The sequence below is a fragment of the Vigna umbellata genome, chromosome 1, assembly GCF_029865625.1.
Source record: "Vigna umbellata cultivar VRB3 chromosome 1, Vumbellata_1.0, whole genome shotgun sequence".
NCBI lineage: Eukaryota > Viridiplantae > Streptophyta > Magnoliopsida > Fabales > Fabaceae > Vigna > Vigna umbellata.
Genome location: NC_142165.1, coordinates 29748039 through 29759055, shown reverse-complemented (window position 1 = coordinate 29759055; position 11017 = coordinate 29748039). Strand labels below are relative to the sequence as shown.

Here is an 11017-nt window from a genome sequence, read left to right as displayed (position 1 = left end):
CAGAAATATCATTCTTGAATTCTATTTCCAAAATCTCATTCCAAAATACTGTTTCAAAATTCCGAAAACTTTCCAAAATAAGTAAGTATTTCAGAAGTCACTTTTACGGAGAGTAAAATAGTCATTTTCAAAATTTAAGAGGGTGCACGAAGAAATTGTAGAAGTACAGGGAATAAAAGCCTTTAAAGTTGTGCTTTCTCAATCCAATTTTTTCCTCTTTGATTCTAAAAAAGCTCTTCAAGAATTATTTTAAAAAATAATTTTTGAAGACAAAATAGCCAGATCACGATCAAACACTCTTAAACACTAAAATGCATATAAATGGAGCCTGAACCTCCATACAAAGGTAAAAATGCACTCAGCTGTTCCGATTTTAATAAAATCAAACTTTAAGGCGGGCTGCAGATTGAATTAAAATCTTTTTCATACAGTACTCGTATAATAGAAACCATCATCAAGAAAATCTTCAAGATTAAGCTTATATCTTTTTCTTACACAATCATTTGAAACTCGATAATGCATGCTCAACCACTAGATAATTGTGTTCAATTGAGTTGCTGATAACGGATGTGGCACACTAATCTTTCAGTAACTCATCTACCTTATTTAACCAGATGTCATAAATATCAGGGGAGAACAGAACAAAGTGCACCTGAAACAAACATTTTTTGCAATTACATATTCTGAACGGTAATGACAGAAACATGTTAGGTATATATTGCAAAATTTATCAATCAAACTCCGGCCTTTCAATACAGCATCTTGCCTCATCTCATACTTTATAGTATTTAAAAGTTTACGTTCAGAACCACAAAATGTAAACTAGTATTACGTAAATACATATTATAAACACCAAATTTCAGAAATGTCACCTTATTAAAAACAATATTTATCGATCAAACTTTTAACCTGGGTTGCCTCTCCTCATCTCATAATTCTATAGAATGTAGAAGTGCAAGGATATTTGGAACAACAAAATTGGGAATTGAATAAACTAATGCTATCTTTTCTGAAAAGTTAGAGTAGCAATTGATTTGATTTTCAAACAAACTCCTAAATTTGAAAAGTTCCGAAGAAGGAACTGTTAAGACCAGTCAGAGCAACAAGCTTTAATGGAAAAGGGTCAAAGGAAAGTTGAGATCTTAGACCGTCTTACAATCTAGATGGTCTATCTCTAGTAAAAACCCTTCAAGAGAGTTTTGATGATAACAAAAGTTAGACAATCTTATATATACATGCTCTATTCCTACGAACTTGCTAATGTGTGTTTTGTACAAGCTTCAGCTGTTCAGACTATCAAGTGGATACTCAAAGCAATAGATAATCCTATTAGAATAATTATTAAATCTAAGTATGTTAGAGTAATTATTAAGTCCAAGTAAGGAGTAGTGTATTGGGAACTACTTCCCGCTCTACCTAGTTTTGCACCTAGGTGTCTGTACAGTCTTTTGATCTTTCACCTTCCCAATGTATCAGATTTCTATCATTATAAATTAAAGATCATAAGAGGGGTCTTTTAAGCCCTCCAAAATATGTTTTCTCTCTGTTTAATCTTAAGTTGGTATCACACTGAGTCGATCTCACTTTGTTGGTCTCAATCATCTCCGGTGTATTGTTTCGCTGCATTTGCCTTCCGTCATTGGCTACCACCGCCATCTGTTGTCGTCCTTCATTGCTACTTGGAGCGTGAAGCTCATACGTCGCCCTCCTCTTGTTTGAAGCAACATCACATCACCTCATCTTTGTTCGTCAATCTTTCCTCAATCTATTATGGTCCTTGGTTGCACTTTTCCAAGTGCAGTTTAAGGGGTTATCTAGGGTTTCCTAGTTAAACCTAGTTACTATTCTTGTTGGCTGTTGTGCTACCGTTTTTGGACTCCTAAAAATGTCTACTGGAGTTTTTGTCTCATTCTCTAAAAGTCCTTCCATTTCTTCTAAGAAATTAAATGGGAAAAATTAGCTCTCTTGGTTTGCATATGTTGAAATGTGGTTCCTTGGCCAAGGTTATCATGACCACCTTGAACAAGATGGAAGTAATGACCCTCCTGAGAAAGTTGAACAGTGGAAGAAAGTTGATTTTTAGTTGTGTGCTCTCCTATGGCCGTCTGTGGACCCAAAGCTATTAGGAACCCATAGAGCATTTAAAACTTGTAACTCTATTTTGTAAGAAAGCTCAACATTTTTGCAAATGATATTCAACGCCTTTATGACTCTACATATAGGCTTGCATTGAAGATGTTCTTGGAAGGGGAATCTTTGGATGAGATCAAGAAAATACTTGATAAATATTATATGGCGATGATTCATGCTCTACATCCAGACTTCAATCATATTAGAGATCAACTTCTAACAGGTCATGAAGTCCCTTCCATGGAAAGCTTGACATCACGACTCCTTCGAGTTCCAATGCATCAAAGCAAGGAAACTCATGAACATATGAAACCTTCTGTTATGGTTTCCACACAAGGAAAATGAGGACGAAATACTAGAGGAGACGTAGAGGTTGAGGACGTTCTCAGTGCACATACCGTGAAAGGATGGGTCACACCTAAGAAAACTACTTCTCCTTGCATAGCTTTCCTAACAAGACCACCCATGTCCCTAAGGTTGAAACTGTCGACCCCAAATTCACTGATGAAGAATATCAAGAGTATTTGAGAGAAAACTAGATGTAGCCCATAAGTTTAGGTGAACTAGTAGAAACATTTGTTGTGTTGTTTTTGGTTGCTTGTTCACTAAATATCAAGAGTATTTAAAGGCTATATTCAATGCCCTTCTAGGAAGGGTTGTGCCAACAAGGTGTATTGTAGGAGGAAAAAGAACAAGTAAAGGAGTAGTAGTTTAGTCGGAGATTAGGAGTGTTAGTTTTGTGAATCATTTCATTTCCCTTAAATGAGCCTCGAGCCTCTTTTAAGTAGAAAGGGAGGACTTCGAATATTTTGTAAAACTAAATAGATTCCATTATAAAGGAGTAAGCTCATTTGGAAGGGTATTTGTATACTTTTTTTTTATATATAAAACTCATGCTAGACATCATTATGATTCTTGGCATCTTAGCTATGCTGACACCCCAAGGACATATATTATTTGTCATGACATAAAAATATCATAAAAACAAAAAGAAAGATACAAAGAACTCATGGGGACCCAACCAAAACTCATGAACAAAAAACAGGTCAGCTATAAAGCTATACACTAGCTAACAAGCCCTCTACATAGGAAAAAGAAACCTACAATGATAAAAGTCCACTTGAGAATTAAACTGTAAAATAATTCTTGAGGTCTTGATTGATCCCTCTCATAATCTTCTATTTATAAAAATAAATTGACACAATATAATCATGATAAATAGCGTAACATAGACACAATATAATCATGATAAATAGGCTAACCCTAGACACAATATAATCATGATAAATAGGGTAACCCTAGACACAATATAATCATGATAAATGGGGTAACCCTAGACACAATATAATCATGATAAATAGGGTAACCCTAGACACAATATAATCATGATAAATAAGGTAAATATTCTAACACTCCCCCTCAAGCTAGAGCATACAAATTGTATGTGCCAAGCTTGGAATAAATAAACTCAATCCAACCAAATCAACTTGTCTAAAATGTCAAAACAATAGACGTGGAAACTTTGGCTCCGAGCAAGATGCACATATGTTTCAGACCATCGAGAGAGAATGTCTATAAACCAAATTGGACTCACAAACCAGTGTAACCAGAGAGACTCCTCATAAGCTTATGGAGAATAATATTGGACAACCACAAAACTTCATCTAGCACCATGAACCTTCAAGTAGGGTGACTTTAACAAAGTTGATTTCCATCAAAAGTGAATGTTGAGTGGTAGACAACGACAAACTGCAGAGACTGGATTGCCATCAAATAAGGATGGGGCTTGCATGGCTAAAAGCGACAAAAATGCAGGGACTGCTATCTCTGACTAGTTGAGGCCAGCAGTGGCTGAAAGAGACAAAACTACAGGGACTACCATCTCTGACTAATTAGGGCCTATAGTGGCTGAAAGCAAGGACTGTCATCTCTAACTAGTTGGGGCCTTTGACTAGTGTTTGACTAGTGGCTGGAAACATACTCCCCCCTTACTGCAGGGACTAAATTGCTATTATGGGGCCTGTAGGGACTAAATTGCCATCAAGTAAGGATGGGGCCTGCAGTGGACAAAAACATACTGCAGGGACTAAACTTTCATCATTGATTGATGGGGTCTGTAGTGACTGAAACATACTCTCCCTCATGGTGAACGACGGAAACTGTGAATGTGGAATGTCATAATGGTCTCCTTTATACATCAAAGCACCACTAGGAACCATGGTTGGATTGTGTTGAGAACTGTAAGGATGACAGATTCAATGAACAAAGATTGAGACATATGATGACATTAAAGGCCAAAGATAGGTTGGAGGTCCAAAGGTTTTGTGCTAGACTACTCCAAAATGGTGAAACTTAACACTGTATCACAAGAACTACGGGCTAAACAAACTAGACTCGGGCCCAAGGAGAAAGTGACCAATAACGATTGAAGAAAAAAGTGACGAAGTGGCGTCAAGAGCGGTCTGCTGACTTTGAAATCAGGAACCAAGGACGTATATGGACTCAACATGATTCGATGACTCAAACAATGATGAAACAGAGATCTGTAGGGTTCCAAAACAACCAAAGGAGAAAACCCTAGGTCTGAGTTACAACCACTAAAACTAAGAAACAAGGACCAAAATGCACTCACGAGGCTCCGTCGAGACGAATGGCAGAGTCACAGTGTAATTTCGACACCGGAAAGGTGGCGCGTGACAAACACACGCTGGAAGCTGATCGTAGAGAAGTCGTGCGTGACGTTGCATGCGGAGGAGAATGAGGCAACGACAACCAGGGATGGGTAGCGCTCCTCGATGCGCACAAAACCCCTAACTTCGCCAGAGAAAACAAGACGGCAGCGGCGATGGAGGTTGAACAGATGTGGCGCACGTGGCGGTGCTTGGATGAGAACTAGCCCTTGACAAAGGCAAGGTTGACCATGGCTCAAGGAGGCAATCCAGATCCATTGGTCGCCAGACTAAACTGTGGCGGTGGTCGGTGGCAGGCATTAGTGGACGGTGTCGGAATGACAGGAAACCGAGGTTGATGGTGAAAAACTTATGTGGATAGCTCCTCACAGTGGAAAAATAGTGCCAACGGTAAATGGCACCAGACAGCAACAAACGGCACCAGACAGCGGCAAACAGTGCCAGACAGCGACAAACAGTGCCGGAAAACTGAAAGAGTACTTGTGTAGACATTTTCAAACCAAGGATCTTGAAGTCTTAAATACTTCTTAGGCATTGAAGTAGCGCAATCAAAAGATGGAGTTGTAATCTCCCAAAGGAAGTATGCTCTTGATATATTACAAGAAACATGCATGATTGATTGTAGACCGATAGACAGTCCCACAGACCCAGACCAGAAATTAAGGACAGAAGGTGAATTATTCTCCAAGCCAGAGAGGTATAGGAGGCTGGTTGGAAAACTGATTTATCTCACTATTACAAGGCCAGAACTATCCTTTGAAGTTGGAGTGGTTAGTCAGTTCATGCAAGGTCCATGTGTTGACCATTGGAATGCTCTCACTCGCATTCTAAGGTATATCAAAAAGGCTCCGGGGCAAGGATTGTTATATGAAGATAAAGGAAGCATCCAGGTCTTTGGGTATTGTGATGTAGATTGGGCATGTTTGCTTATTGATAGAGGGTCTACTACAGGATAATGTGTTTTTCTGGGAGGAAACATTATTTCATGGAAAAGTAAAAAACAGAATGTAGTAGCTCGATCAACAGCTGAACCCGTGTATAGGGCGATGACGTCACTCACATGTGAACTTATATGGATGAAACAATTCCTTCAAGAGCTTAACTTCTGTGACATCTTTACTATGAAAATGTATTGCGGTAATCAATTTATTCTCCACATTGCATCAAATACACTGTTTCACGAGAGGACTAAACATATAGAAATTGATTGTCATTTTGTTCGTGAAAAGTTGTTAACTAAAGAAATATGTCCTAAGTTTGTTGGGTCAAACGATCGACTCGCAGATGTGTTGACCAAGTCATTAAGAGGTCCTCGGATTGAGTTTATTTGTTCCAAGCTTGGTACATATAATTTGTATGCTCCAGCTTGCGGGAGAGTGTTAGATATATTTTCTTTATCTTATATTTATCTTTTATCTTTAATTAGTTTGTTATTATTTCTTATTTGTATTTTGGGCTTAGCCCATATTTCTTCTATTATAAATAAAGGACCCTATGTGTATATTCAACACAAGAGAGATTAATCTCATATATAGTTTTCACTATATTCAACTCGTATAATACCAGTTTTCAAGGGGCAGCACACTACACACCTCCACATCTTTGACTAAGTTTGCACAAGGAGAAACTTTGCCAGAAGCTATGGCTCAAGATTTATGGATCAAGATGAAGCTTTAAAACAATTAAAATTTCATTTGTAGAAAGCACAAAATCAGATGGCCTTTTATGCTAATAGGCACAAAAGATAGCATTAATTTAGCAAAGGGGATTGGGTATATTTGAAGATCATGCCTCATAGGGGTACTACCATGGTTACTAGACTCCATCCCATACTACCAGCCATACATTACGGACCTTATTTGGTTCTACATAAAATTGGAGTAGTTGCATTCAACTTACAACCACCAGAATAGTTTCATACATCCTCTTTTCTATGTTTCACAACTTAAACAAGCTCCAGGGGACCATCTAGTGGAATCAGAACTACAGCAAAGTTATAGGGGGAGATTGACAATTTTAGCCTCTTCAAGCATTAGATAATCAAACAGTGAATAAAAATGAAGAGGTTATTCATCAAGCGTTGGTGCAATGGCAGAATAAACCTCTAGAAGAAGCTACTTGAGAAGATCATTCAAATTGTACTATTCAATTTCCATATTTAACCTTAAGGAAAAGAATATTTTAAAAGGAAAAAAGGGAAAAATTGTAATTAGTAGTAACTGGGTAGTTAGCTATGCAGTTTGAGAATAAAGACAAAATAAATAGGTCCTCAATTCTAATTGAGATTTTATTAGCTTTTGATTTCTAACATTGGTGAATCCGAATTTTCTAGAGTGAAAAGGAAAGTGCTCCTTTTGGGGTCAATTTTGTTTACCCTGTTGTTTTGATTGTTGTAAGTGTTGTGAAGAAATACTATTCTTTTCAGTCACACTGTTTTGTAACAGAGAAAGTTATATTGTGTTAGGATTTCTATTTTTGATTCCTAATAAAAACGGTAACAATTTAGCAAGAGGTTAGGAATTGTATATTTATTCATATCAAAACCTAGATCAAATAAGTAATGTCTTACCTCCTTAAAGTCATTTGGAAACTCTTTGACGGTAGAAATTGCTACTGTAGCGGCTTCATCATAAGGGTATCTGAGACAAAGCAGTTGTGTTATACAATTTTAATGAAAGTCTTGAGAGCTGGCGGACTGAAATTATTAGGTTTGAGAACAAACTATATTAATCATCATGACAAATAGGAAGGCTATCTTATATTAGAAAGAAATTTATTGTGTTATAAATTTTAACAGTATGTCTTGTTTTTGTTCCAATAATCAAACTTTTGAAATGAAAAGCCATAATGGAAATAACTGTGCTTAGGATTCCATCATAAAGGCAATTACATTCTAATATCTAACCTTTTCACACTAGTCTTCTCTTGCCACATGACCAATATTGATGATCAACAAATGAAGAATGAGTAAATTAGAAAGGCATAGGGATGTTTGTTAGCATAAACCTACCCATAGACACCACATGATATGGCTGGGAATGCTATATACTGAATGTTGTTTTCTTTCGCAACCCTTAAAGTATTCCTGGAAATCAATGACAATACAAATCTCTCCATCAAGTGCAATGACAATTAACCAAAACACAAAATGAAACATAAACATTCCGATTCAAAGAGGATGAAGAATAGCTGAACAAGCACTCTTTTAAAAAAACCACCTGTAAGCACTTGCTAGAGAGGCAGCAGGATTACTATCACTACTGTAGATTGGGCCAACAGTGTGAATAACATGAGAAGCAGGCAGCATAAAACCACTGCACATCAACAACTACAAGGTCTATGAGAGACAAGCAGAACTAATTAAGGTGATTTTAGCTTTTGCACATAAGCTTCAATTTCTTAAAAAATACGACAACTTTTTCAATTCAAAAACTATTTTGACAAGCTCATCATGTGCTAAAGCACAACTCACCGTGTAATCCTTGCTTCCCCTGTTGGGCACCGAACTCCAGGCCTAACTTCAGGAACAGTGCGGCAGGCTTCGACAAGTTGTGGGCCTGCGGCCCTATGTATAGCTGAGAGCAGGGGTCACATCCATCAAAACAAAAGAAATGCTTCAAACATGCTATCCAGTACCTTCTTTCTAACACTCTCAGGTTGAAATATGTTGAAAATCACAAAATTGTCTGAATCCTCTCTTCTTATTTAATACTCATAATTTTGTAGTTTTCAATAAGATTTATCTAGAACAAACACAATTTCATCCATAAAGTACTACTCTCATACACCTTTAAGTAAAATAACTATAGGTGTAATCTCCCGAGTATTAGAAACCATGCTATACAGTCTCTAAATATTGAAAAATTATTCAAACTAATCCCTAAATACATCAAATTCAGAGACTAAACTGATGAATATATTCAGTACATTTGGGACAGTGATATAATCCTCTTATGTTAAATACTATTCACGATAGAAAGTAACGAATTAAGACCAAATTGATCATTTATTTATAAAATGAGAGTGTGACAGAGGGTTAGAGTGCAGCACCCTTCAACAAGAGAAACAAATACCTTTATTGTTTTGCTAATAATAAATTCACTGGACATAATGCATCATCCAGAATAAACAAGTTACCTCCATCAGCACCACCACCACCGAGCATTCTCTCGTTCGCGGGATTTACCTGCAGCGAACGCGATCATGCAATTCATTGATTTGACGAGCCACTCTTTAAGGAAAGAAAATATTGAAAGACGAAAAGTCACATACTATTGCGTCGGTGGAACCATCGATAGACCATTTGGTGATGTCTCCTTTCTGAATTACTAAAGCGCTCGATGCAGATAACGGGAAGCGAACTACTCCGCCACCGCCATTGGAAACCCTAGCTGCTGCTGCTGCTGCTGCTGCGTCCATTGCATAAACACGGAATCTCCTGAGATTATGTTTTGACTTTGAGTTCACCCCAAACTTCAGTATGAATCGGGAACCTGAGAAAATGCTGCACATTCTCAGTGAGTTTATTGAGAACGTTCACATGACATAAAGCAAAAAAAAAAAAACGAATGTTTTTATCAAGGAAAAAATTATTTCACACTCATTAGTCACTTAACCAACTTTATTGAAATAAAATGGTCTCAATAAAAATAAATTTTTGTATTTTCATTAAAGAAAAGCAATGTTAAAATGAGAGTAAAAAAAGTTCTGATGTCCAAATATTATTGTTCATTTATCATTTATCAATTGGTTAAATGAGGCTAATAATTTTTTTTAAAACAAAAATTGTTTTTCTAATTATATCCTATATTAACATTAAGGCTTAATACCCTATTTTGTCTCCAGTTTCGCTCGACAATGTCAAATTAGTCCATCCTTTAAAACGTGCGTCAATTACGTCCTTAGTTAATAAAATTTATATCAATGAAATCTCTTCCGTTAAACCGTACAAACGGCGTTAATAGAAGAGAGAGAAAAATAATTAACGCCGTTGTACGGATTTAACGGAAAGAATTTCATTGATATAAATTTTATTAAGTAGGAACGTAATTGACACATGTTTTAAAAGATGGACTAATTTGACATTGTCGAGCGAAACTGGGGACAAAATAGGGTATTAAGCCTAACATTAAAAAAACACAAAGTAATAAGTTCTAGAATAATTTATGTTTAAAATACTCGTTTTATTGACAATGTGTAAGATTCCGAAAAAGATGTAGTAACGAGAGAATAAAGTGAGTTTTAAGACTTGAGTGTTATTGTTTGGTAATTGGGTTTGATGTTTAGATGTTGCTTAGAATTATAATTGTTATGCTAGTTATTTAAGTTATTAATAAAGTGTAACACATGATTGATATGTTGATACGTTGATAATTGAGTGATTGGTGTGTGAGTAATATTATCAATGTGATATGTTAGCTTGTTAATGGAAGGATGATTTAGGATTGAATGAGTGTGAGTTCAATTTTAGGGAGAAAGGAAGTAGAAAAAACCCTTTGTTTTATTTGTATTTTTACTTATGGGCAAAATGGTATTTTACCTTTATTTAATTGGTGAAAAAATTAAATAAGGGGGTGTATGTAGGAAGTAAAAGTGTGTAAATTAAATAAAATAAAAGATAGATGGTGAACGTGAGATAGAAGGAGAACAGAGATTTACATAGATTTAGTTTTTAAAAGTATATTACTATAAGTGAGGAGATATTAAAGACAGAGTTGGGTTCTTTTATAAATATTAAGATATAGAGAAAGTGGTGGCATTTGTGTTTTAGAAACCCTAGAAACTCTAAGTCAAAGAGAGAAACAAAGGAGAAAGACTTAGGAGAGAAGAAAAATAGCAACAGAAACCCTTAGAGCAAAGGGAAGATTGGTGGTGTTTTGGCGTTGTAGTTAAAGCTTAGTATTGCCCAAAGTATGGGAAAACTTATCATTATTGCTTGTTGTTCTATCTTATATGTGTTGTTGATTATCTTCATTGATAGTCTGTGTGTTGATGTATGTGTATATGATTATGGATATGATTACCTGTGATTATTGTTGGGTAAGGGTTGTGCATGCATGGGGATAGGATTTATGTAATATTTGTGATGGGTTTCCCCTATGAATGTATGTATGGTTTGTTGGATTATCCCAATAGAGGGTTTGATGCTAAGGGAGAATAAAGTTATGATGTGTAAGGGTTTCCCATGCAAATATATG

The 11017-nt window shown here is 36.2% G+C and overlaps 1 protein-coding gene across 2 annotated transcripts; it reads right to left on the bottom strand.

Annotated features, from left to right (window-relative positions):
• Positions 1-406: 406 nt before the first annotated feature.
• Positions 407-9373, bottom strand: LOC124823270 (appr-1-p processing enzyme family protein). Of its 2 annotated transcripts, XM_047295448.2 has the most exons (7): positions 9093-9371; positions 8958-9006; positions 8293-8395; positions 8039-8134; positions 7831-7905; positions 7390-7459; positions 407-652 (listed from the first exon to the last, which is right to left on the bottom strand). In XM_047295448.2, the coding sequence occupies exons 1-7, from the start codon at positions 9330-9332 to the stop codon at positions 578-580; spliced, it is 708 nt and encodes a 235-aa protein (XP_047151404.1). In that variant the 5' UTR covers positions 9333-9371; the 3' UTR covers positions 407-577. The 2 variants fall into 2 exon arrangements, with proteins under 2 accessions (XP_047151404.1, XP_047151405.1); XM_047295449.2 differs by lacking the exon at positions 8039-8134 and having other exon boundaries at positions 9093-9373.
• Between the last annotated feature and the right edge of the window lie 1644 nt (positions 9374-11017).

Bases quoted from the DNA above. Each gene is read 5' to 3' on its own strand.
- LOC124823270 (XM_047295448.2), bottom strand. From the start codon at position 9,332: ATGTGCAGCATTTTCTCAGGTTCCCGATTCATACTGAAGTTTGGGGTG. The intron at 7,460-7,830 runs GTAGGTTTATGC...GCTTTGTCTCAG, and splicing joins ATATCATGTGGTGTCTATGG to ATACCCTTATGATGAAGCCG. The intron at 653-7,389 runs GTAAGACATTAC...TGTTTGTTTCAG, and splicing joins TTCCAAATGACTTTAAGGAG to GTGCACTTTGTTCTGTTCTC.